The following is a 27353-nucleotide window of genomic DNA, read 5'->3' as shown; positions in this document are numbered from 1 at the left end:
TTAGAAAAGTACAGTAGCAGTGCATAATTCAATACTGCAGCTTAAAATAAGCTTTTGAATTTTTTCTACTCTTTTGGCGCTTCTCTAGGCTCGGTGCCTGGGATGGCAGCCCCCCCCCCCCCCCTACGCCTCTGAACAATTGTTTTCTTCTTTTGTTCATATATCGAGCTCAGCTTATCTACAATAAAACAGATTTTATTTAATATAAATATTAGAAAAAAAAAATAATTTTAGAACTGTCAGTAATAGAGAAGCATTATGTTATAATTTCAAGTACCGCCATACAAAGCATGAATTAACCACATACTTCAAGTGCTAAACTTCGTGGCTCGTGTTTGTTAATAAATTTACTGGGCTGAATTTATAATAACATTGAATGGCATTCAAAGTTGCTGCTGTTTTGTGGGTGACAGATTTTAAAAATAAAGAGAAGAAATTTCCACTAGCACACTAAGACCAGCGCTAGGTGCATACAAATATCACATGATTTTGGGTCACGTGTTTGCAAGGGGTCTATAAATATCCAGAACAAAGAAATTCATATATGGGAACATTTTGTGTATGTAGAACGAACTGGTTCAAGCTTTGTCACGAAATTCCGTGAATCTTACCTACCTATTGTTTGATTCAACGAAGTGAAGGGAAAAAACCAGGATATGTTTTGTTCAGGTAAGCAATTAAAATCAAGCTGACAAGGATTGATGATTGCCTTTAACAACCTATTGTGCTAAACAGAGAGGTCTGGGATTAGCCTGTACCCCTCCTCGATCTCCCCTCCACACCCACACTAAATCAACTCCACACCCTAGGAATGCCACAATGCCTTGTTAGTTCAGGGGTGTACGTGACTCACCGGGTTAAATGTGTTTGTACATGTACACTCGAGCTCTAAGACAGTTATACTAAGACGTTCCTTTAACTCTGTTAAGATAAAAGCATTACTAAAACAGATCTTTTAACGCTCTTAAAGTTTAGAGTATTACTAAGGCGCATCTTTTAACCCTGTTAAGATTAGGCTATCACTAAATTTAAGACCACAAAATTCCTCAAACTTTTGAAAATTTATAATGAATTAGTTTGAAGATCTGAACATAAATATTTTAGCTTGGTATCCCTACATATGGTAGAAGATTTTAAAATTATTGTTTATTGGACGTAAAATAAAGATCTAATACTTTATGAATGGTGGAATTCTTACGAATAGGTTAATTTTTCAAGATGGCCGCTGATGTCATAGTTAGCTATTGACCTACTAGTTTTTAGCTACAGACCTACCCGAACTAGCCTAAAAATTGTAATGCGTTTCAGTTTCGAAACATGACAAATCTAAAACGAAACAACAGACGACAAGCTCGTTTCCACGAATCCCGCCGGGAAGTTAGATACCTCGTGTGCAGTCATACAAACCTGTACAGGGGGTTAGAAACCGCAAGTATATAAATGCAGGCCTGTACTGTAGCTCACACGACATCCCCAGACGTCCGCACAACTTGGTGAAGAGACTTGAACCAGGCGAGATAACAGACTGAAATATTTTCACAACAGATTGAAATATTTTCACAACCGACTGAAATATTTCACAACAGAGGTACGTTTATTTATTGTGTACGTGTTCAAGTGTTTTCATTTGTGTTTATGTGTTTCTCTGTTAGTTCTAATTAGACGAAAAGACCATGGATTTGTCCATACATCGTGATCTCTCTCACTCTCTCTGTCTCTCTGTCTCTGTCTCTCTCTCTATCTCTCTCTCGCTCTTGGCCGTTGACGGTTTAGTCTAAAGCAGGGGTCTCCAAACTACGGCCCGCGGCCCGATGCGGCCCGCGAGGTAATTTTATCCGGCCCGCGACAATATTTTTATCCACTGAAAAAATGTTTGTTGGAGGTGGCTGAGGAACTTTGCACAGAAAATTCAAAACTATTTGAAAATGTAGCTTTGTGTGCAAATACAATTATTCGCCGTGTTGCAGACATTGGTGAAAACATAGTGACTCTAATAGCGAAACATTCAAGCAAGTTTTGCCATTTTTCAATTGCAATGGATGAGTCGCTGGACAGCTGTTCCACCTCTCAACTGCTTGTGTTCATTAGAGGTGTAGATGAAGATATGAACATAACACAAGAGCTGGCTTTCCTACATAGCATGTATGGCACTGTAACCGGAGAGGATATCTAACCATAGATAGTTCAGAGACAAACACAAAATCGCAAGATTTACCATATTTCACATCAGTAAGATTGCTAAATTTGCGAAAAAATTCTGAGCAGAGTATCTAAGAAAAGAAATAGGTGACTTCCTGATAGTAAAGGCAAGTCACAGCCATTATTGTCTGATGAAGAGTAGACATAGAAATTGGCCTCTGCTGCACACATAACTAGTCATTTAAATTTTCTGAACCTACAACGGCAAGGGGGAAATCTAGTTTCTGATCTATACCTCCACATAAAGGCCTTTAGATACAAACTTGTCATGTTTTTGGAACACGTACAGGCTAACAACTTGACACACTTTCAGCAGTGCATGGTCTTTACGGCTGAAGCAACCACTGAGTTCCCCACGTCATTTACATACGAGATCATTAAAGACCTCCAGCTGCAGTTTCAATAGCGGTTTTCTGACTTGGAATCAAAGGCAGAAGAAGTGAGACTGTTTCAAAGCCCATTTGAAGCAAATGTGGCCAGTTGCAAAGATGAACTGCAGCTGGAGGTCATTGAATTGCAAGAAAATGACTTCCTTACAGACACGTTCAAAGAAGGGCAGATGGGTTTCCATACGTTTTTGCACAAGGAAGACTTTCCTAACATTAAAATTTTTGCATCAAAGTACCTTTCAAATTTTCGAACAACATACCTGTGTGAACAAACATTTTCAAGAACGAAATACGTGAAGAACAATTTGAGAGCAACGTTGACCTCGGGGGGGGGGGGGGGGGGGGGGCTGGACACTTGAAATTATTATATTTCTATATAAATTATATTTCGTTGAGGGGGGAGGGGCGGTAGACGTTCTTCGGGGGGGGGGGGGGCGCCACGACCCTGAAGAGATGCCTTAAAGAAACTCTGGCCCCCGAACTGATATTTGATAGTTAATGCGGCCCTCGGGCTGAAAAGTTTGGAGACCCCTGCTATATAGCAATATATAGATATCTATTTTTCGCTATCTTTTAGATCTTGCTATAAGTTTATTTTTTTACTTTCTTGTATATATGAAGTATACAGAAAGTATTGTAATCGTGCACAAAAATAACATGAAATTTTGACAATTTTCACCGTATTACATCTCAGTCCTTCATCACATCCGAAGTATAGAGGACTTATTTTAATCGGGCAAAAATTATCAATCCAGATTTATCAAAATTAAGATATTTTATACGTAATCCAGTCTGAAAAACTGGGATTTGCAATTCTGTCCGTATGTCTGTGTGTCTGTCTGTCTGTGTGTGTGTGTCCGTGTGTAAACACGATAACTTGAGTACCGTTACAGCTAGGTTGATGAAATTTCATATATAAGTATTTTATCAAAATCGTAGATCCGTCTCACCTTTTGCGCGATTTCCGATAACCGGAAGTGGTACTTTTTCTACTTTGAATCTTTCAAAAGCCTATAACTTGAGTACTATTTCAGATAGTTAAATGAAAATTAACATGTAAGTATAAAATCTAATTCTCTACCTTCTGTTAAATTTTGAGTAATTTCCGTTGACCGGAAGTAGTAATTTACGCTATTTCCGATTTCTCAAAAAACTAATGTAAATTTTTAAAGTACTAATAATATTGCGCACTATTATGCACTTTTTTTTATTTGGCGTTCACTTTTGTGTGCAATTCTTTTGTCTGCGAGATTTTATTCTATTTTTAAAACTTTAAGTATTTAAAATGGATTAAAAATCATATCCTTAGCCCGAGTTCCCATCCCCTGTTGTTTTATATAAGAATATTCGAGAAAGTTTAGGGGATATCACTCCAGGTTTATTTTTTATTACTTGTTTACTTATTAATTTAAACGTTATTTTTGTACCCTATTAATTTATTTATAATTTATATGAGAGTGATAGGGAGTTACAATTACAAGGTTTTGTTTCGCTAGGCCTAATCATTTTTTCACTTTTTTTAAAAACAATAGAGTTATATGACTAAAAACCATTGCGCGCCTACTGAACGTGATGACGCAGCCATGGAACGTGATGACGCATCTATTGAACGTGATGACGATTTAAAATTGTTATGGATAACACAAGGAAATTGCGCTTAAATTGTCACTAGACTTTTTAATTAACTTGTTTTATGTAGAGATATTTCTGGTTGTTTTTTCCCCCCGATATTGCCAGCGCGTCCGCGATCTCATTTCCTTGTATCTGGGAGTGGCCCGGGATTCACTGCAGCACAATCATACTGCAGGTATTGTTTAGCCTTTCAAGGGCTGTCTTGGGTGATTGAGTATAGGATTTTGGATTCGTACATATAGAAATACACTGTGAATAATTGTCCGGTTCTTATGTCCTGTTATATTAACATTTTTTATTTAAAAAAAAAAGACGTAAAGTTTATTTGCTTGCACAGACATCACGTGGAATTTAAAAAGATGATTGATTGTTTAAAATATTTTGTTCACCACTCTCCATAATGTGCCATTAACTGCTATAACTATTGTGTTAACTCGATAACTCGATAACTTGAAATACAGGTCTATGCCGGGTCGCTTTTACCCAGCAAGTAGAAACGAGTTTCAACAAAGAAGAGTGAATAAAAAACGGAGAAAAATTAAACCGACTCGTGTAGCAGACAAACAATGGTGGTATGTAGGACATGCAGTGGGTGTGTAGTGGGTCTAGTGGATATATAGTGGTAGGTCTTTGTCATGTGGTATGTCTGTGCTTTATTTGTAGTAGGTATGTCGTGGGTATATCGTGGGTATGTTTTGGGTATGTAGTGGGTAATTTGTTGGTATGTCGTGGGTATCTAGTTATCTAGTTAGATAACTGTGGGTTTCGGGGGTCATCCATAAATGACATCACGTCTGTCACTTATCATCACAAAATAACCAAAACCCACATTCAAAAAGGCGTCTCATCTCAGATGTTTTTGTAATTTAAAAACACTGACTTCGTCTGAGCATGGGTCTGACAACATAATCTTTTCAAAAGCTGAGGTCACAAAAATAGGTCAACTCTACTTCACCTGCCCAGTGTTCCGCCAAGTCTCAGACAACATGTTTTATCTTTTAAAAAAAAAGATTCCGGCCTAGCATGGCTCTGACGACACTATCCACGTAATATACTGAGGACAAAGAAACAGGTGAACTCTACTTCACCTGTCCTGTATCCCGTTAAGTTCCAATAGGCAAAGGCAACATTATCAATCACAACTAAAAACCAAAAAAAAAACTAAATTTAAAAAAAAAATAAAAAAAAAAAAAACAACTGACATGACTAGAACCCATGCCACCCGCATGGTAACCTTATGTGCTATCCTCTTAGCTATCTAGGCTTGTACTTAAAAGAAGTTAAATAACTTTTATAAAATACTTACATATGAAATTTCATTAACCTAGCTGTAACGATACTCAAGTTATCGTGTTTAAACACACACACACACACACACACACACAGACATACGGACAAGATTGTAAAATTATGTTTTTCCGATTTCAAGTCTTTTACTATATTTCGTATATACGAGAAAGTAAAAAAGTATTTCGCTTTACCGTCTCCTTTGTCGCTTGATTGGAAACAAGATATTCGAAGTACATTAGATGGGCTTACCCAGCTTAGTAAAGAATGTGAAAAGAAAGTTCGTTCACTGTGTTGGTGCTAAGTATAGTTTTCTTGGAACAAGATTTATTGTTTTCTTTTCTAACCCGTCTCCAACAGAGTTGCCAGTTACTTTACCATACACGGTAGGCCTAGCGTAGAAAACAATTGTAACGTATGCAGTAGTAGTGTGCTATGTGCTAAACTAATTGTGACGTGAACGTCTTTTGTCATTGTCAAAGCATACACTACAAAGCGTATTACGGTAAGGCAGATTTGAATGAATACAATTTTATTACATATATCATATAATATTCGTAATTAATCTGTCAATGTTTATAAAAAGCAGTCCATGTCGATGATCTGGGTCGCAAACCGTCTATCTCAAAACAATTTGATTTCCTTTTTTTACATAAATTAAAAAAAAAGTATGATTCCCCATAATGTCTGAAAATAGTATAGAAATCTGTAGAATCATTATCGAGATATAATCATTTGAACAAACCGCGTATTATTTCAAGCGCTAAAAATCTCGGTGCAAAACGAATATCGCTATATTTGTCAGTACAATTTTGATCGGAAACGCAGTCGTACGCCGCAATCAGACAATTTTACAGCACAGCAGCAGGGGCGGAACTACCTTGCCGCCAGACCCCGCAATGCCGGGGGGGGGGGGGGGGGCAGGCCGTTTAGGGGCCCAAGGCTGACCATAATTATTTTTGAAATTTTTAAATTAAATTTTCGTGCATTTGTGCCTTGATATTTGGTTTGTAAAAAAACACTGTAGCTGCGGTACGAGTATCTTTATTTTACAGTCGCTATACCACGCTCTTCCGCAAAAAATAAAATCCATTACACAAACTCGAGTGTAAAATATAGGCAACTCTTCAAAATTGAATGAATTCTTTGACTCGTTACCCCACCCACCTTTGATAGCTAAATAGAGGACACGTAACTGTTTGACCGATCCTCCAATGTGTACTGTGGCGGCTGGGACAGCGGATGGAGACCAAAAAGGGGGATAAAAAATTGTCGTCAAATGTTTTATATATTTAAAAAAGTTATTTATAGTTGTATTTTTCTCTACTAAAATTAAACTGACCCCATAAAGTAGAATAAACTCAAATAACTAAAATATGAGCCCAAAACTATAATTTTAATATTATGAAGCGATAATTATAAGTTAAAAATATAAGTATAACTAAATCACGTTCATTGGACAAAACGAATGAACGCGGCTGAGACCGAAATTCTAGGTACAAAACGGCCAAGACTGCGCGCACACATATAGACGGTTTGGCAGCGAGAGTTTTAGACCGAGCAAAACCGACTATCTTTTAAACCTGTTATTATTTTGTAAATATTAATAAAACTCATTTTAAAACGCTACAGTAGAGTTGGTAGAGATGTTCTTCGCACATATCATGAAAAAATATTGTATTAGAACGATCAGGAATGCAATAATCAGTTTTTGGTAAAACATTAGTTTAGCGTCGGTTATTATTCCGGAATCGAATAGCAGTAAAAAAACAGTAAAACAATGCCAAAGTCTGTCACACACTTCCGAAATTCACCGGAAGTACTGTAAACCATACTTTATTTGGAGTCATCTTTTATTTTTATACAGAATGTTTAAAATTTGGATAGATTTATTTTTGTAATCATTTTTACATTTTGTAATCATTTTTACTATTTTCGTAATCTAGATTTTTTTCTTGGCCTAGCAGCTAGATATCTAGCTAGATCTAGATCTAATTAATTAATGGTCGCAAATCCGCTGCAAGCAAAAAATATTAAATTATTACATTTGACTTCATTATTTATATTTATATTAATATATGTTTATTTATTTTTAGATCTACTAATTTAAATCTACTACTATTTATTCTTGTTTCCTTTTGTCAATTAAACTTAAAAAATTAAAACATTAATTTACTACAATCGACTTTCAATTTATTTATATTTCAATGGTCAAATAAAGAATGGTTTACCGTAACTCTAGTAACCGAAACTCAACAAACATTACCCGATAATTTCCGACGCTAAACTAAGGTTTTACCCAGTTTTTTGTCTCTCCTGTAAAATTTACATTTTCGGAGTTAGACGGTTTGCTACCGAGACCATCGATATGCGTTTGTCTGTCTCTCTGTTTGTCTTTTATGCATTATTACAACTTTCATCCGATTGCCATGAAACTTTGGGAAGTTGTTGAGAATTTCCCTGGGGAGGTTTCTGTAAACAAAATAAATTTTAAAATTTTCAGGGGTGGCGTCTCGGCAGGGCTCGATTTTTCCTCAATATACTGTATACAAAAAAAAGTCGATTACGGTTTGACAGCATTCATTCGATGACCATTAAACTTTAAGGAGTTGTTGAGAATACTCATGGGGAGATTTCTCTGAAAAGAAAATCATATTCGTCGAGTCGGGGCCCCGGAAGGGCGCGATTGTTTTTTCTCTTTTAAAGTATATAGAAATGAAAGTCGATTGCGGTTTGACGCCGTTCACAAATCGCTATCAAACTGTGGGAAGCTGATTAGAAAACTTTACATCTGTAAAATATAGACCGCGCACCGGCATGGTACAATTTTCCCGGGCCATCCGGGGACTTTTTTAACCCCTCGGCAACGCATAGTGACGGGCACGCTAAACACCTTGACGTTTCGTAAAATAAGCAGCAACAGCATGTTTGTTGAAAACATAAACGTCACGTTAGCACACGCCGTAACCTTTCTAAAACTCAAGTATCAGGTATGACTTCGACGAAGTTGCAGCCACAGTATGAGATCTTAAGGTGGAGCTGATTTTAAATTGTGTTTGAATGGAACTCATATATAAATAAATTTAACTATAATGACAGTATTAACCACACCCGTTTACCAGGTTTGAATAGCATTCGACACACACACAAGTTTGATTTAAAAGGCGTTAAACTAACATAGAGAGTGAACTTTGTTTTGAAATATTGTCTGAACGTCTCGGTGTGTGTGTGTGTGTGTGTGTGTGTGTGTGTGTGTGTGTGTGTGTGTGTGTGTGTGTGTCTTTGAAGCGATAACTTCAGAACCGGTTCAATTATATTAAAGAATTTTTAAATTTTAATAGGCTATTATATAAAGGATACACTATACGGATAGAATTTTTTAAAATAATTTAACATGTTTCAGTGTGTTTAATAGATTCATATGTTAATAGTTGTTAACCTATAGCCAAAAATAATATATAGCCTTCATTAGCAGTCCTGGTTGCCATGAAAACCACTAAAAGGTGTGAAAACTAACATCTTTTCAAACGTCTATAAATTTGTTCCCAAAAGAAATTTTAAAAGTATGAAGACACATTGAGATTTCTCAAACCAAACTATACATTTCTACGTTTACTCATTGCGATAGCTTATATTCAATTTTTAATACATAATTTAAGTAAAACTATGTACAAAAATTAGGAGTTGGTGCTATATAAATATCAAAATTTCCTAAAGTATTGCAGTAAACTCAATTTTGTAGATAGTTTAATGCTTAATGATTATGGAACGTTTTTTGTCTTATATGACAAAAGGGGTTCCAAAGCCTTAGCGAATTGAATGTTGAATTTTGAGTAAAAATGCAAAGTTGAGAAAACTTGAAAAGAAGGTTGGAAAAAAGTTACTATGCGTTTTCTCGAATAGGAAAAAAGACCTCTTGTTATTTGTAGAAAGGCCATTTGATTAATAAAGCACGTGTTGGCTTATGTTATAAGTTTTAGACAGATTTTTATATGTAAGCAGAAAATATAAATACAACAATTAATGTCTATTACTATTACGTATTACATATCCTATTAATCGAGTGTTATTATCAGAAAAAACTATCAACCACACTAAATGCCACTTTCTCTACAGTTAGAAAGGTCCGGGGGGGGGGTGTCTTTTTGGATCTTGTGATTTTTTTCTACAGTATAAAAGTATTTTTATAAAACAAATATTAAAATTCCAATGTAAAAGTTTTAATTTTCTTTAATGAAGGAGAAGGGCCCCTATTTCCTTGGGCCCCTATGCCTTGCTTACGCTAGCTTTACGGTAGCTACGCCACTGATTAGGAGCCATCTCTAAGCGCGTAGGTCTCAAGATCAACAAAGTAAAGACAGAAGTGATGAGAATTAACAATAACCACGAGGCCCAAGTGACAATAGACGGAAGACGGGTAAATGGTGTGGAAGAGTGTGTCTACCTTGGTAGCAAGATCAGCAAAACGGGGGGCACAGGGGAGTACAAGGAGGTCGTAAACAATGCTAGCATTGGTCTAACAATACTAACCCAGTATACAGCTTAATGTTTCCGTGATTGGCAATATTTCGTGGAAAAAAGAATTTTTTGATACGTATTTACATGTGGCAGTTTGTTGCTAGAATCCCATATATGGGAATTTTAAAAAAAAGGTATTTCCAAAAGTGTTGAGATAAAAACAAATAGTTAGTCCTTCCGTTATTCACTGCCTAAGAGCTAAACTGTATCATAAAATTACAAAAATATAAGTATTACATCAAACTGTTAGTTATGTATCAGTTTTCAGCGATTTCCGGTAAACGGAAATGAAACTTACTTTACTTTTATTTTTTAAAGCCTGTAACTTAAACACTGTTTACATCTCAATAGTTAGACTCCCCCCTAACATTTGTCCTCCCCCTAGATCAGACGCCACATATAGTCCCTCGAGACACAGACAGTTCACTAAGGCTTATGTTGAAACCCGAGGTATATATCTGGGTCACACAACCAGTCATAGCTTAAGGATAAATATGTTATATGTTATATATGTTATACAAAACAATACATTGTCAATTGTTTTAATTTTTTCTTATAAAAGGAAATATTGGTTTGTATTGAATTTTTCTTTTGCTTTCTATTTATTATGTAGTTCTAGTATTATAACGGATACGTTTTGTCTTAGGACAAGTCTTTGTCCAAGTCAATTTAAAATCTGGGTTATGTTTCATTATCGTGTTACGTGTCATCTCGCAGTTGATTTTCCGTGATTTGTTAAAATAAACATAAGTAGGCCTTTATGGTCACTATTAGAATATGTGCTTTATAAATAATTTTTCAAAACTTATGTCATCAAACAGATGGGCTGATTTAAATTGTGTAGACAGAGAACTGAAATTTTATGTTTCAAGTGACGTAACGCGTGACCTACTACACACTACACCTAAGAATACAACACTTCAAGTGACGTAGCCTGTGACCCACTCCATGCAACACTTAAGAACACTAACTCTGAATATTTTTTACATCCTTGTCGCAACGTTCACACTGCTTTACATATCGACACACTGCGCATTAATTTCGAAAGCGGATCTTTTAAAATGTAATAGCGATTTAGGTTTAAATAAAACTTATTAAGTTGGATCTAGGTCATTAAAATAATAGACATAAAAATGTGTATTTAATGTGTGAAAGCTAACTTTTTGCTGCGTTTATTAACATGGTTTTAATGTTGTAATTTTCGATAAGCACTACACAATATTTACTGTTTTCTCGTAGCCGATATAATACTACATTGAATTGTTTTTATTCATGATATACATAATTTTAAAAGTAAACATATATTTAACTTACTGCAAAAGTTAAGACACACACACATATATATATATATATATATATATATATATATATATATATATATATATATAGGACAAATGATCTCAAGACATATGATCTCAGACAAAATATCGCACGGACAAATTATATATATATTATATATATATATATATATATATATATATATATATATATATATATATATATATATATATATATATATATATATATATATTTATATATATATTTATATTTATATTTATATATATATATATATATATATTTATATATTTTTTTCCAGAGTTCTGTCTTTACAAACTGATGATTCTAAACAAAAAGTTTATCACTCATAAAAATTAAAAAGAAATCGATCGATTATCATGTCGTTATTACCAACCCTTGGTGATGTACAACCTAACCACCTTACGGAGAAGTCCAAAAAATCAGACTGGGCAGCATTGAAAAAAACGGCTTTTGTATGTGAACTTGACATGTTTAAATTTATATTGGAATTTAAAAACGAAATTGACAACACCGACAATTATGTGTTAACGCCGCTTATGCAGGCATCATACAGAGGCCAAATTGACCAGATTAAAATTCTTCTTGATCAGGGCTCTGACTGCAATGCCTTAACAAGCAATGGACTCAATGCGATAATGATGGCGACATTTAACAATCACTATTATGTTGTTGATTTGTTAATACGCCGAAAAACAAATTATAATTTCATTAACTCAGATGGCATCAGCGCTTTAATGCTAGCTTCTGCTATGGGACATGCTAAAACAGTCGAAGTTCTACTAGGATACGAGGTTGACGTAAATGTAAAATGTAAAAGCGGACTAACTGCATTAATGTTGGCTGCTTTAGGTGGATTTGAGGATGTTGTGGATTTGTTAATTAAACATAATGCTGACTGCAACATGGTAAATGACATTAATAAAAGCTGTCTTATCATCGCTGCAGAAAATAGAAATGTTCGCATTGTGAAATCACTCTTAGATAACCAAGCTGATTACACTATTGTAGATGAAAATGGATACAACGCATTAATTTATGCGGCACAAAATGGATTCTCTGACATTGTCCAAGCACTAATAAGTAAAGGCGCTAGTATTAACACAACAAATAATAAAGGAGAAAATGCTTTTGTGTTGGCAGTTAAGGCTGGACACGCCGAAGTTGTTGAGCTATTAATTAAACAGGGTGCTGATTATGACGGAGGTATTCCAATGCCATCTTTTAGCCATTCGAGAAATTTAGAGCTGCAAGAGCTGGCTTTTGGGCGAATATTAGATTTGGTGGCCGATGCTGTTTATCGTGAACCAATGTCAGTTGTTAAGATTCTAAAACAAGTTGAAGAATTGAAACATTTTCTTAAAAATGCAGAAACAGATGCAACATTTGACAAAGATACTTCCATAAAAATTCCAGCATTAATATTGGCAACACAATTGGATTTTACAGAAGTTGTAAAAGTTTTATTATTACCAAAAATTGATGTAAATGTTAAAGACGAAGACGGGAATACTAGTTTAATGATTGCTTGCTTTTACGGGAATTCTGAAATTGCCAAGCTGTTGATTACCGCGCTTAGCAATGTAAATTTGAAAAACGAAATGGATTTCACTGCTTTACATATGGCTGTTGAGAATGGCATGACAGAGATTGTTGAAATGCTGATAGAGAAAAAATGTGATTTGGAAGCTAAAGCCAAACATGGAGTAAATGCTTTACTTCTCGCTTGTTTCTTTGGGCACGACAACATAGTTGAGCTTTTGTTAAGAAATGATGTTAACTGTAACTGTGTTCTTAACAATGGCGTAAGTCCTCTCATGTTAGCGTCGAATCGGGGTTTTAGTAACATTGTTACACAGTTACTTGAAAAAGGCGCAAAGATTGATTTGTTTGAAATCAAACAACGCCTAACCGCCTTGACGTTAGCTTCTATTGATGGACACACAGAAATCGTTGAGAAAATTTGTCAGTCAAAAAAATTCAAAGAGAGTATAATGAATTTTCAGGACAGTAACGGATATACAGCATTAATGGACGCTTCGTATAATGGTCGAGTTGACACGGTAGCTTTTCTTTTGAGTATGTCAGCTGACTGTAATGTTTCATCAAAATCTGAAGGAACGGCCTTACATTTAGCTGCTGGAAAGGGGTCACATGAAATAACAAAAATGTTGCTGGAACATAATTGCCCCGTCAATAAATGTGACAACTATGGAAACACTGCTCTGATGATCGCTTCACAGCTCGGTCGTGTTGAGGTTGTACGTGAAATACTCAAATACAAGCCTGAAATAAATACAGTGAATACTGAAGATCACACCGCTTTAGGCCTTGCCACCGCACATAACCATCTCGATGTGGTAAAGCTGTTAGTTCAAAATGGGGCAGAGGTCGACAAAATTAATAAACACCGCTATAGTGCTTTGTCAATAGCAGTCATGAAAAGTCATCTAGAAATAGCCAAGTATTTAATAAAAAATAGAGCAAAATGTGAATTATCTCTGTTATTTGCTATAGAGAAAGAGAGTTCAGAAATAGTAGAGATGTTACTAAATTCAGACAAAATCCAAAATTATAGTCGAAATAACTCATTGTTTTCATATCTATTGCTTGTGGCAGCTAAAAAAGACACATTTATAATTTTGCAAGCAATTTTAAAGAGATCTGTTGCAAAACGACCAAATGAAAAATATCTTAAAAAAGGTTCTAGAAATTCTAAAGCTAAGGCAAACCGATTAGCTTTCTTAATACCACCTGCAGACATTTTACCAATAGACAAGACACCAATGTATAATGCTGTAAGTCCATCACAATCTGATCAGCCTAAACACATAGAAATAATGTCATTGAACTTTGAAAAAAATAAGGTGTCATTAATGATTGACATAATATCTTGCAAATGTAATTTGTTATTTAATGAAAATCAAATGAGCACGTTATTTTATTTAGCTGATAATATGCACTTTGTTGTGTTGGAGCAAAGTTTCTATCACAATCTCCTCGAAAAGAGGAACTTTTGTTTTTGGATTTACCTTTATTTTGCCATTGAAAGCGAATATAGTTTTGAGACGATAAGAACCCGTATAATAAAATATGATGGTGAGTTATATCTGAATTTTATTGTGTTATCGAATAAATAGAATTACGTATATTATCAATTACAAATATTAAATGTTGTCGGCTAATAATATTTTCTTCATTGATACGTAGAAAAACTACCACATTGCTCAACTTCCACAATCAATCCAAAAATTTTGAGCTATGAAAAGATTAAAGGGTAGGTGGAATTTTCATTACTACGCAAGCCTAATGAGATATGTTTTTAAAAAAATTATAATTAAAAATACATTAAAATAATAAAATAAAAAACTTCCATTTCAGGTCATTGATCTGTCTTCGCAGTTTAAAAAGTGCAAAGACTGACACGGTTAGAACTGTAAACTAATTATAATTGTTTGTTAAATGCTACATCATCAGTGTGTTTTAATAATTTTATTGCCTTCGCTGGAGAAGACATTACTATGGTTTGAGAGAGGGGATATTTCCGCACACGCATCAATGGCGTAGCTAGGGGAGGTCGGGTGGGGCAGCCGCCCTGGGAGCTAACCCTAAGGGGGTGCCAAAAGGAGTAGGAAAAAAAATTAAAATGCTATTTTAAGCTGTAGCAATGATTTATACACATTCAAAGTTAAGAAAGTGAAAGGCTGCATTGCTTTACTCATTGATTTAACTGATTTTTACATCGCTTGTGTTGCATCGAAGCTAAAAAGCTATACCGGATAGTGACTGTGAAAATTGCCGAAGTAATAATGAGAGGAAAGGGGGAGGGGGGCGCATTAGATGGTATTTAGCTCCAAACACCTGAATAAGTAGCTACGCCTCAGACACATATATACATATAACTTAATTCCAATAGGCGTAAGTTAAGGATTAACAATGTCGATTTTCAAAATGTTCAATATCTACAAACTTTTTTGTGGCTTTCAGCGATGCTAAATTAATTTGTCCAAAACCAAATGGTAGTTTCCTCTGATTAAAGTATATGACAATAATTAGGTAGAAATTAATAGTAACAAGACGGTAACTTGTTTAGTAATGTGTACATATGTCCTTTTTATTTTGTCTTCAGTTGTCAAGATATAGATTTTTACTATAATTGAAGTATTGATAAAATAATGTCCTGTTATAACATATTATATTCTACTACACACATTAAATTAATTTTATATTTTAAGAAGAGGTTTTGATTGATTTTTAATCTAGAAATCGAACTCACCATCACCAGAAGAAATACAAAATTATATTTCAACTGTCATGGATGAATATGCCGCGATGAAAACATTTGAACCTTTTCAGTTCTATGTGCATCAGAAATGTTTACATGTGATTGCAACATTTCTAACCGCAGACTCAGCTGCTAATATTGTTGATTCTACTTTAAAATCATATACAGGTATTTTATATAATCTAATATATATATATATATATATATATATATATATATATATATATATATATATATATATATATATATATATATATATATATATATATATATATATATATATATATATATATATATATATATATATATATATATATATTTTCGCAAAGTTAATTTTAATAGCTGTTATTATCTGATTATCTGATTTTATTTTTCTCTAAAAACAATAAATACAAACAATGAATATTCGAATGTTTGTGTACAAATTGGTTTGTGCTTAATTTTACTCTTTAATCTTTGGATTATTCATTCACAAAGTCACTATTCATCGGTGATCAATATGTAGGCCCTAGTTTTTAACTACTTAACCTTTCATTAAATATTTCAGTTTAATACGAAAAGTGTTTTGAGACGTTCATTTTCAAAACTCTTACTAATATGAATCTTATACATTGTGAAATGTATTTAACTACTTATTCATTAAATATCCCTTATATATATATATATATATATATATATATATATATATATATATATATATATATATATATATATATATATATATATATACATATATATATATATATACATATATATATATATATTTATATATATATATATATATATATATATATATATATTAAGTATAGCTATAGATACATTTATATTGTTAAATAAATTGATGTAGTATTCTATTTTATTACATTAACTTTCAGAACTAACTGTACTGCATCTTCAAGAACACAAACTACTCGATATTTTCGCAGAAAATTCTTCGCTGCCGATTATCCATAATACTTTACAAGCAATCCTGCAGCTTGTAGTATTAAGTAAAGATGCAGCAATGGTAAGAAAATAATTTGAACTAAAATAAATGTGCAAATAGTATTAATTTTTTAAAAATCTTGCCGAGAAGGTACGACTTATCATACACCAAAAGCTCAACCCGAAAAAAACAAACAACGTAAACGACCTATGCTGCAATGATTTTCCTTTTTGTGGAAAATGTATATTTGTATACAAATAACTTACCAGAATATGGTATTTGAGAATCACAATGAGTTCAAAATAAATGGAGTAGTTTTCAGTATGTAAAACGTTCAAGTTTGTAAAAAACGTGTAATAATCGTAATATAGTTATTCTAACAATATTAATATAATAATCTTAAGATATAGATTCTAATAGTGTATGTACATAGTGTATATGTTATAAAATAAAATCAGTTTATACTAGAGATTATTTCAGGCATTTCTTAGACGAAATGCAAAAATATGCTATTTATATAACAAATCTATACTTCAACCTGCGTCCGCCCGGCGGTAATTCTAATTTTGTCCCCCCACACCACGTTTTATGTGCCAACATCGAGGAAAATGCATAAAAGAAACCCTGGTGTATAATACAAAAAAAACATACTTTTACGTTATTACATTAATTACAGATTTTACATTAATAGAAGTAAATGTTGTTATCAAATTCTTCATAGAGAGTAAAAACGAACTACAATTCTTCCTCTACAATTTTATTGATGATGTCGCTTTGGTATATGATAGTAATGCATTTCATGTTATATTTACAATACTGTAATTGAAATGGGAAGGTAATTTTTAGCTGCATTTGTTTATCATGTTTATACTCGATTTTCGTTTATATTGGTATATGACTGTCTAATTATTTTAATTTGACTAAACTTACAGAGTTTCGCAGAGAATGGACTGGTTACTCTTCTATTAAAACAATATAGAACAAATACACGCAGTACTAAAAATAGACCCACTAATTTTGAGTTTAAGGTAATCATATTCTAAAGAAGTTCAATATGGTCATAAGTTAATTGTGTTCGGTTTAAAGTTATTTTATAAAAGCATTTTTTAAAAATTATTACTATCATTATTGACTAAACAAATATTTATTTTTGAAAATATTAAAATATTCTAAATTATAACCGTATCAATTTTTTAATTAGAATAATAATTCTCAATTACTTTTGCTTATAGGTGACAGAACATTTTATACAATTAATTTTAGAAATATTGCGGAACACATCACATTACGACGAGAATAAACAATATTTTATTAAATGCCAGAGTCTTGAGGTAATTGATAATTCCTTTCATGTATTGCCATTATCTTTAGGCCTAATGCTTAGAATGAACTGCTCTAACTAGTATTGAAGCAATTTAAGTCATCAGGTCTTAATTTCACTTTTATAATTTTGAATAACTTGTAAAGTAGAAGAATTTGATATTCATCTAGCAGGGTTCGACCCAAAATGAATGAAATAAGCAATAACTATTTGCAGTTTATAATTAAGAACAAATAAAAATAGAGATAAACGAGCTTTAATAAATAATAAGTTGTATTATTAAAATATTTCGAGATATGTATTACAAATTGCTATATTTTGTACTAATGTTATATTAATCAAGTAATAATATATTACAGATTTTAAGAAAGCGTTTTCCGACATCAAATTTCAAGAAAGAAATAATTATGATAATTTCGTTGATTAGTAATCAAGCAAGCGATCTTCCAGACTTAAGCGGTAGAAATTTTGTTTTTTTTCAATTACACTTCTATTGTATTGATTTGTAATGTGTTGTATTGTATTGTATTGCGATGCGTAGCGTTGCGTTTTTTTTTGCGTTGAGATTCGTTGCGTTACATTGCGTTGCGTAGCGTTGCATTGCATTGCATTGCATTGCATTGCATTGCATTGCATTGCATTGCATTGCATTGCATTGCATTGCATTGCATTGCATTGCATTGCATTGCATTGCATTGCATTGCATTGCATTGCATTGCATTGCATTGCATTGCATTGCATTGCACTTCGTTGCGTTGCGTTGCGTTGTGTTGTGTTGTGTTGTGTTGTGTTGTGCTGTGTTGTGTTGTGTTGTGTTGCATTGCATTGCATTTCACGCTGTTATATGCTTTGTTTGACGACCATTTTAGATAGCGACATCACAACTCTTCTAAGTACTTCGGAAAATACTCTGACTGTGGACAATTTGGCAGCCGATTGGCTCCGAAGTTTGCGATTAGTGGCAGAAAAGTATGAATCGTCAAAGCCAATGGTGAGTAATATACATTGTGTTTTAGATGTCACAATTTTAAAGGCTTTACTTTCAGCTTTTATTAGATTGTTGCATTTTTAATGCATACTTTTGTCTAGTTTGTCGGCCTGTTTTCGATTTTTACGGAAACGTTTCTGGAAGGCACTCTGGGTTTGCAAGAGCTTGTAATAAGCCTTTTAAAAGTTATTTCCACAAATGATGAAGCAAGCCAGGCAATAGCGCAGGACCAAGATCTACTCAAAGGCGTAAACTTGTTTCTATCAAGTAACACACAGACTGGTAGTGACGCCAGAGTTATAAACTGGAACACGTGTCGAGCTAGTGGAAATGCTGCTTCTATCCCAGGTATTTCCTTAAAATATCAACAATTCATTTATTTATTTGCCATGTTTCTTTATTTGACTTTCCCCATCTCTATCTCTGTATTTCTCTGTCTATCTCTCTCTCTCTATCTCTCTCTCTCTCTCTTACTTACCCACCTTACTCACACTCTCTCTATATATGTACAAATAAGTAATATATATATAAGTATATATATATATATATATATATATATATATATATATATATATATATATATATATATATCAATGTATGTGTATGTATTTGTCTTTTATGTATTACTACACATTTCATCTGTTCGCCTTGAAAGTTTTGGAAGTTGTGAATAATTCTGAAAAAAATGTACTTCGTAATGGCAGCGCCTCGGGAGGGCGCACATTTTTTTTTAATACAGGATGCTGTTTAACACCGTTCTTTCGAGTGTCAGGAAACTTCGGGGAGTTGATAAGAATACGCCGGAGAAGGTGTATGCGAAATGAAAATTAAAATTTCTGAATTCGGCGCCCACGAAGGTTCGACATTCGTCAAAACACAGTTTGGCACCTAGTTTGGCTCTCTTATGAGCACTATGGTGCCTAAATTAGTTTTTAAAAAGCGTAATAACATAAATCTTGAAACAATCAAAACCCAAAACCTCTCCGCGCCGTGGATCTCCCACTGTCATGTAAAAAACCATTAGTGACTCAATAGACACCATAGAAAAAGATCAGACTTGATCAAGAAGAACTAAAGAAATTAACCAATAAGCACTTCAAGGATCAGTACCCCATCAATACCTGGATTAGAGTTTTCACAGATGGCTCAGCTGAAGATGCCACAAAAAATGGAGTGGCTGGCGTCCTTATTGAATGGCCAAGCGGAGAAAGCCTGGAAAAGTCAATAGACACAGGCAGCCTATCGGACAATTTTATAGCAAAGAAAGAAGCTTTAGAGCATGCAGCAAACCTCCTGCTAGAACACCCTGAATCTCCAAATAGTCAGATTGTATTTCTTACAGATGCTAAATCTGTCCTGCAATCCCTAAAAAATCCAGAGTCCTATACTCAATCACTTAGGACAGCACTAGAAAGGCTAAATATACCTGCAGCAGAATTGTGCTGCAGTGGATCCCGGGCCACTGCCAGATCCAGGGTAATGAGATTGCGGACCAGCTGGCAAAAATTGGGGGAAAGAAAAAACAACCAGAAATTTCGCTATATCCAAAAGAAATAAAAGAATAATTTAAAAAAAAAACACAAATGTGATCTGACACACACCCTCACTACAAAAATGATGATGGATATTACAATTTGACACGAAATCTACAACACAATCGACTCAGAACAGGCCACAACAGACTAAATGAGCACATGCATAAAAAACTAAAAATTGAGTGTGGCGAAATATGCCCTTGTGGCAAGGCCCAGGAGAATACCGAGCACGTCCTTCAAGAATGTTCTCTTTATAGCCAGGCGCGATCAAAACACTGGCCCCTACTCACCCTACTCAATGAAAAATTATATGGGGCACCTGATGAACTGGAGACCACTTTCCAGTTCATACACGAAGTTTGGGCTTGTTGTCTAAATCCTTCACCCTATTCTCAATTAAGAACGAAGAAGAAGAAGAAGATAGTCCTTCCTTCCACTGTTTTTACTCTTTTGCATAACGTAAAGAAAATATTAGATACACGCACATTTCTAAAACATTTTAAAAGGATCAATGTCAAATATCATTTTCGTTTAATTTCCTAGAAAAAGTGGATACATTTAAATTCATTTTAACTCGACAACAGGATTGATGTATTATTAAAGTGAAAAAAAAAAAAGAGTTGAAAATTAACAAATAAATAAATGTAAACATTTCATGTTTAAATTAGATATTCACTGAATTGTTTAATTGACATGTATACTTAATTATTATGCTTTTTAAACAAAGTTACATACTTAACAAATGTAAGTTCCAACAAACTTGTTAAAATGCAAATATGATATTAGCAGTCGTAGCAGTCGATTTATTAAACAACTTAGAAGTGGTAATACTGTTTTTAAGGCACACCCGATGTATACTCACAAGATTTTCCTCAAAATTTTGAAATCAAAGATCAACTCGACAGAGGATCATTTGGAACTGTGTACCTTGTTACAGATTTGGAGAAACCGGATGAAAAAAGATTTGTTGCAAAAAAAATTTGGATTAAAGAAGCAAAACAAGATGCAATTGTAAGTATATATATATATATATATATATATATATATATATATATATATATATATATATATATATATATATATATATATATATATATATATATATATATATATATATGGTGACAGGAAAAATGATCTCAGACAAAATATCTCAGACAAAATATCTCACAAACAAATGATCTCTCACGTTGAAAGTGAGATAATAGTAGGAATCACAGAAAGAAATAGTCGCTTGATTTCTTTAAAACATCTGGCTAGTTAAGTCGTACATTATACGTTAATAATACTGGTTTTTATCCTAATTTTTTATTTCTTTATCTACTCTCCATTTCGGTGTTAAACATTACCATATACCTTTGAGAAAAAGCCCCCCCCCCCCCTTCCTCCCCCCGTTTTGTTTTTACTTTTATATATTACGATTTAATACAGTTGGTTTGTTTTTTAAGTGTTAATGTTTTGCCGGTTGATTTTTTAAAGGATATTTATTTACAGTAACACAGTCTAGGTAAATGCAGATTAATCCTCTTGTAATGGCTTGTAGCATTTTAAATATTTTACTTTGAATTTTTAAATTCAAAACTACTGCTTAAATTGAGCTTTTAATTTTTTTTCTACACCTTTCGGAACAACCTTCTTCAATAGGCGTCTTGTGCGGATGCACCTCCCCCCTAAGCTACGCCTCTGATTACCTTATATATTTACGGCATACCATTTATATTTTTTTTAAAAGTGCTTTGCACAATTAGTATATAATATAGTAATACATGGTTACATTGCTTTTTTGATTGATATAACTCATGAAATGCAATATTTTTAGGGAAATTTTTTGTCAGAGGCAGAACTTTTATTAAAGGCAAGGCATAAAAATATAATACAGTTTCATGGATATCAAATAAAGGATATGTCAATTATTATATTCTTAGAATATATGCCTAAGGTTAGTAGTATTCAAATTTATTTAAATTATGTTTATTCTTTCAAATAATTACATACAATATATATATATATATATATATATATATATATATATATATATATATATATATATATATATATATATATATATATATATATATATATATACATATACATATATATATATATATATATATATATATATATATATATATATATATATATATATATATATATATATATATATATATATATATATATATATATATATATATATATATATATATATATATATATATATATTGTTATTAAAACGTTTTTTATGACATTTGTTTTTATATTAGGATTGTATAAACTCGTTCTATCGCATATATAGGGAACCCTAGCAACCTATATAAAGAAGAAAAACGGTCTAGATGAAAAAACGACACGTAAATTTACAAAACAGATACTGGAAGGCTTAGAATATCTACATCAAAATAAAATACTACATCTAGATATTAAAGGTTATATATTTTTTTCTTTTTGATTTAATTAGAATGTCGAATGTTCGGAAAAACTAATACTTCTTAAATAAGAACAATAGTGTTTTCACATTGAATCTAAGTCAAATATGCCATTTACAGTAATTGTTTACACAGTATTACAATTCGAAATTAGTTGTTTCTAAAATAACTTAAACCTTTCTTTATCAGAAATAACTTTCTCTCTCTACTAAACATATATTATATGTTGTATTTTTAGCAATAGTCCTGTGCACTTAGTTTAAAATGAAAGACTTAATTTTTTTTAAAACATTATATTTTGAATTTCAGGCACTAACATTTTAATTGAGAATAAAAATAGCATAAAAATTGCTGATTTTGGGCTTTCAAAATTTATTGCAAAAGAGCATGATCTCCAGGCCATAAACGGTTGTGGTACACCTGGGTACACAGCACCTGAAGTGTTAGCAGGCGACTTAAAATTAGAGTTCTATTCCAAAGCTGACATTTGGTAACTACTTTGGATTATTCTATTACCAATATGACGTTTTAAGAGTTAACTAACGTTAGAAAAAAATAATAAATAATACCAACGCCTTTATTTACTGTTTATATTAAATTACCTCTCCAAATAATACAAAAACTAGCAGAATATTAGGTGTATGATATATTTGAATCTAAATATACAGAAACAAAAAAATATTTGTAACTTTAAATAAAAGATGTGATCATTTTGGTTAATGAGACAAAAATTCAAAACTTTATTTAACTTTATATAACATTATGACTTTGAGTTGCATTTTTACTGTTTACACTTGCGTTACAAAATGTAATATGTGTAATGTTGTTACGTCAACATCAAACATGAGATTACATTTAACCTTTCTTTACCACAGGAGTGTTGGGTGTACGGTCGTTCAAATGCTAACGCAAAAGCGACCAGACAATTCCCTTCGAAATGAGCAGCATGTCTATAAGCTGGCTACTCTACAAAAGCCATCGTATAAACTTCCGCCAAACTCGTCTGAAGAACTAAAAGAATTTTTGGATAAAACTTTCATCATGGATCCTCAAGAGAGACCTTCAGCTAAGCAATTACTGCAGTCTGATCGTTTTCTGCTTGGCCCAGCTTCTATATCTGATTAAAATTATTTGAAAAAACAGCATAAATCATTAATAACAAGTATATTTTACGATATATTAGAATCATAGCTAAAATACGTGTTTACAATATAAAAGAAAGAAAAGACACGACATAAATTATTATTTAAAATTAAGTAAGACGTTGAGTTTAGCTGAATATAAAGGATTTATTTTTATTAATTTGTTACCACTTGTTACACTGTGTACAGGCAACATGTCAGTTATATGTAGAAACGATAAGCGGAATGATTAGTTTTCCTGTTATTTATTTTGTAAATGTCCTATTTTCTTAAACAAATATTATTGTAATAAGGTAAGCTCTTTTAATTGAAATACACAGAAATATTTAAAAGTTTTAATTTTATCGTAGTTTTACATGGGTGACTCTTTTTTTTGTTTTTCTTTTAAAAATATTTTATATATTATATAATATAACATATTGCTTTTAAAAAATGCAATGAAAAATTAACTTTTTCTTTAGAGTATAGATTTGTTCATTTTAAGATGCATTCAAATAATAATCTTTTGGCATTTCACATAATGAATTAATTTTAACTAATTTATTTTTAATGGTTTTACTGTACAATGTTTTTTTATATCAATAAATATTAAATGTTAGCACATACTTCTCAGATGCATGCGGCAGTGTGGTCTAGCGGTACTGCGCTATTTTACTTATGCTATTCTATTTGTACTCGAGTTCGAATCAGGGTTCAAATCAGTAAAAAATAACTAAATCCACCCTCCACCTGATGGGTACCTCATGTTATTTTAAAGGCTTCTGGGCATATTGCCTACGATACTATCCTTTCCTATACCTTTTCTCTACAAAAGGTAATTGCAGCTTCACTACAGTGGGACTCATAATTGTCCAAAATCATCAACACTGGACTTTCTTTTGACGGCTTCGCATGTAGGGCAAAATGCTGAAGAAATGTAATGAAGTTCTCAGACGTCACCCATTCGGATGCCTTTGTGTGAGAATCGCATCGAGTTCCTGGTTGGGCACCTATATTCCAGTGATCTTGAACATTGACTCGGGGGAAGATCAGGAATAGTGGCATGCTATTTCCGATGGATTTTACCGCTCCCCATAGTGTGACGCTGCTCCCTTTCTCATGTGACACGATGGAGCCCAAACGTTTTTCACCATTATTTGCAAGTTGTCCCTGAGACGTTTGTACAATGAAACACCCAGTTTCGTCAATGTTCCAAATGCATTTTGACCGAAACTTATGTTTCCTCATCACTTTCTCCAGATTATCGAAGAACAAGTTGACGTTCGTTTTGTTGAATGTCTGTACGCGATTGAGTTATTTTGCCTCCGGACTTCGAAGAGATAGCTTGTCATTGTGACGTTGCCTGAATGCCTTCAGCCAATCCTCTCCTGCAGTTTTCGCAGAGGACCAGGATTCAGGCATGGCAAGTTTGTTGGAGACAGCAACTTCGTAGGCTAGTTTGCGTAATTCTCTCAGAGTTAGGCCACAGTATATTGAAGAGGCTTCAATGATGTAGTCCAGCTAAACTTGTTCTTGCTCATCTGAGAAGATGCGCTTCTTCTACGTACTGTAGCCAAAAGTTGCCTTCTCAATGTTGAAGTCTGTTTTGTGCAGCTTCACATAGCATTGTAGGGTCTTATAATCAACCCCACAGTCGGATGCAGCTTTACGGAGCGACTTTCCTTCAAAATGGGCTGCAACTGCAATCTCAATGGCATGCTTCTTAAATATTACTCATGTTGTCTTGCGCTGGCATTGTCTTGGCATGATTCTGTAAAGAAAAAAAGCAAGTTGAACGCCTTAGACTAAATTCAAGGATACAATCTAATCACAAAAATTCAGTGATTGCATATGCAATGTTTGGACTATAAAGATTATTATTACCGAATAAATTTATATATTTATTACTACTACTACTACTTGACTTGTCTATTATTATCTTATTCACTGTATCTATGCTAGGTGAATATTATGACATTAATTATTGGAAATTCAAGAAAGAAAAAAGAAAAATAATATTTTGCATGTTTTGTACCAAGTAGTCTTCTTTTTTAAATGACCGGGGTGAAAAGTCACACCAAAGAAAAAGTCACAGGAAAAAAACACAGAAAAAGTCAGGTTTTGCTAGGAAAAAAAGGCACAGAAAAAAGTCCCAAAGGAAAAAATGTATCGGAAAAAAATTCACAGAAATAAAGCCACAAAAATAAAGTCTCAAAATCTTAAAAGAAATATGTTGATTGTATGGTTAAGAATTGTAAAATTTTAGGTGTTTATTCTTGTGGGTTGTTTCTTTTTTAGTAGCATATTTATACACGTAAAATCATTATGGTTTATAACTTTAATACGTAAAACTAATATGAAGTAATTTACACAGCAACCTCAACGTTAGTAACGTATTTAGTTAAATACGCGGTAGAAAAACTAATTACAAAAGAAAATGTGGCTCATCATTGTGTTTTGCATATTTGTTTTTGCCGTGGCATATCCTTGATGGTCTTCTCCTCAGTCAGCCTTGTCCATCCATATTGTGTGTTGTTGACGTTTTGCGACAAAGCTAGCCATTGTACCCCGTCGGCTTTCTGTTTGAATACCATGCTTTGTTACGTAATAAGCGTGAAGAATGTGTTCAGAAAACGCGGTTGAGGTATTGTTGTAGTTAGTTGAGGGCAGCAAGTCAGATTAGCAACGTCTTATGCCATTTCATGCTAAATCAAAAGACACGATGAAAACGGAAAAGGCTGGACCATTCTATCAGGTTTTATTAAATATCATATGTAGTGGAAGTAAAGCCTACACACTTCTTACTATATATGTTTAAGTTTGCTATACATATTTCTATACATATACAACCTACGTACACGACAATACAGTAAATTAATCTAAGTAGATTTGTACTCGCTAATTATTAACACTTAAAAGTATTAACAAATTCCATGCAAATATATAATTGTGACTTTTTTCCTGTAACTTTTTTGCTACAAGTGGGAAGTTAGCGCATGAGTTCTTATGTTATTATTGAAGCCTATCTAAGGCAGAAAATATTTAATCAGGCCATCACCTAATATCATGTGATCAGATAATACGCAATGCTGTATAATGATTCAATTTCTAAAAAAAATTCAAACAGCTTCATCAAGCATTGCTAATAATGCAATATTTACGCCATTCCTTTGAACTTTTCTCCGCATTTTTGAACACTGTAATGTGGAGTCATAATCTTTTTTTTTGACTAATATATTATATGTATTTATTTATATATTATACATATTTTTATATTTTTAATAATAATAAGTTTTTTCAATAATAATTAAATGTAAGTTCCAGCAACATTAACAATATTTGTTAGAATATGTTCAAATGTTTTTCCAGTTAAATACTTAACATAATTATGTTTGTATTCATTATTTCCAATGAAT

General features: G+C 32.9%; 1 protein-coding gene across 6 annotated transcripts; it reads left to right on the top strand.

Annotated features, from left to right (window-relative positions):
• The first annotated feature begins 553 nt into the window (after window positions 1–553).
• LOC131935253 (uncharacterized) lies at window positions 554–27131 on the top strand. Of its 6 annotated transcripts, none has more exons than XM_059291614.1 (17): window positions 554–669; window positions 1309–1588; window positions 11623–14441; window positions 14553–14619; window positions 14724–14769; window positions 15606–15795; window positions 16503–16633; window positions 17485–17580; window positions 17785–17883; window positions 18233–18332; window positions 18743–18864; window positions 18963–19209; window positions 21238–21407; window positions 22213–22332; window positions 22687–22816; window positions 23126–23306; window positions 23692–27131. In XM_059291614.1, the coding sequence occupies exons 3-17, from the start codon at window positions 11702–11704 to the stop codon at window positions 23939–23941; spliced, it is 4689 nt and encodes a 1562-aa protein (XP_059147597.1). In that variant the 5' UTR covers window positions 554–669; window positions 1309–1588; window positions 11623–11701; the 3' UTR covers window positions 23942–27131. The 6 variants fall into 6 exon arrangements, with proteins under 6 accessions (XP_059147597.1, XP_059147601.1, XP_059147599.1 ...); XM_059291616.1 differs by lacking the exons at window positions 554–669; window positions 1309–1588 and adding exons at window positions 5561–6012; window positions 9747–9924; XM_059291618.1 differs by lacking the exons at window positions 554–669; window positions 1309–1588 and adding an exon at window positions 4781–4792.
• Window positions 27132–27353: the final 222 nt, after the last annotated feature.

The sequence above is a fragment of the Physella acuta genome, unplaced genomic scaffold (assembly GCF_028476545.2).
Source record: "Physella acuta isolate Inbredline_101_S28 unplaced genomic scaffold, ASM2847654v3 ptg000139l, whole genome shotgun sequence".
Lineage (NCBI taxonomy): Eukaryota > Metazoa > Mollusca > Gastropoda > Physidae > Physella > Physella acuta.
This window is presented reverse-complemented; position numbering and strand designations above follow the sequence as displayed.